Here is a 1,308-nt window from a genome sequence, read left to right on the forward strand (position 1 = left end):
CCCAAATCTGACATTCCCTGGTCACCCAGACGCGGCACCGGTGGCTGTTGGACTTCTCTGCTTCACATTTTCCGTGCCCACCCCAAAGATTTCCCATCTCCCTCCCCAAAGGGAATGGGAATTGCACTCCTTAAATAAAACCACCTCCATCCCGCATCGTGCTGCTGACCCTCTCCTCCTCCCTGATGCTCATGCAGGCGGCTTTTTCACCCCCAGGGACCCAGGAGAGCCTGGCAGAGAAGGAGCTGCAGCTGCTGGTGATGATCAACCAGCTGTCCACGCTGCGGGACCAGCTCCTGACGGCGCACTCGGAGCAGAAGAACATGGCCACAATGCTCTTCGAGAAGCAACAGCAGCAGATGGAGCTGGCACGGCAGCAGCAGGAACAGGTGGGGACCCCCCATCCCTCCAGGGATACCTTTGGGGTCGCAGGAGCAAATGGGGACCCCCCATCCCTCCAGGGATCCCTTTGGGGTCGCAGGAGCAGGTGGGGACCCCCATCCCTCCAGGGATCCCTTTGGGGCCACAGGAGCATGACAGGCGGCCCTTGGGAGTGGCAGGGAGGTGGCTTTGGGGTGCCGTTTTCCCATCCCAAAGCCTCCCTGCCTCACTCCCTTGGAGCTGGGAGGACCAAGGGTGGAAGGAGACGGGGGTTGAGCTCCTTAAGATGAACAAACCGCCCCAGCTCCTCCCTGATCCCTGAACACCAATTTTTCCTCTCCCAAGGGCAGGGGTGACACTGCTGTGACACCCCACGGTGGGGGTGACAGGTCCCTGCCAGCCCTTGTGTCCCTCGAGGTGGCTCAGGGGCAGCTCAGTCCTTCCTCCTGCCCTTCCCACCACCCTGGGGACCCTCTGCAGACCCTTTTTTGTGGTTCTGGGTGGGTTCTGCCGGGCTGGAGGCCAGCCCAGCGCTGTCCTTGATGTCACCAACCCTCTGTCCCCTCCCCAGATCGCCAAGCAGCAGCAGCAGCTCATCCAGCAGCAGCACAAGATCAACCTCCTACAGCAGCAGATCCAGGTAAAGGCGGGGGACACCTCCCCTGTCCCCTTCCCCGTGTCCCCCTCCCTGTGCTGGGTGACCGCAGCCTCCCCACGTCCTGCTGTCCCCTCCCGTGGGTGACAGCGTTGATCCCGTGTCTCTCTGCCCTGTCCCTGTCCCCTCCAGCAGGTCAACATGCCCTACGTGATGATCCCCGCCTTCACCCCCAGCCACCAGCCCCTCCCGGTCACCCCCGAGTCCCAGCTGGCGCTGCCCATCCAGCCCATCCCCTGCAAACCAGGTCAGTCGGGGCCCCCCCGGCCCGT

At 63.2% G+C, this 1,308-nt stretch overlaps 1 protein-coding gene across 1 annotated transcript in view; it reads left to right on the top strand.

Moving 5' to 3' along the window:
- SOX13 (SRY-box 13) overlaps positions 1 to 1,308 on the top strand; it is a 10,917-nt gene that overhangs the window by 5,389 nt on the left and 4,220 nt on the right. Inside the window, exons 5-7 of the mRNA XM_017727248.1 lie at positions 217 to 389; positions 953 to 1,021; positions 1,169 to 1,306. Coding sequence (XP_017582737.1) covers positions 217 to 389; positions 953 to 1,021; positions 1,169 to 1,306 — 380 coding nt within the window. The remainder of the gene's footprint in view (positions 1 to 216; positions 390 to 952; positions 1,022 to 1,168; positions 1,307 to 1,308) is intronic.

The sequence above is a fragment of the Corvus brachyrhynchos genome, unplaced genomic scaffold, assembly GCF_000691975.1.
Source record: "Corvus brachyrhynchos isolate BGI_N302 unplaced genomic scaffold, ASM69197v1 scaffold72, whole genome shotgun sequence".
In the NCBI taxonomy this organism is placed as follows: domain Eukaryota; kingdom Metazoa; phylum Chordata; class Aves; order Passeriformes; family Corvidae; genus Corvus; species Corvus brachyrhynchos.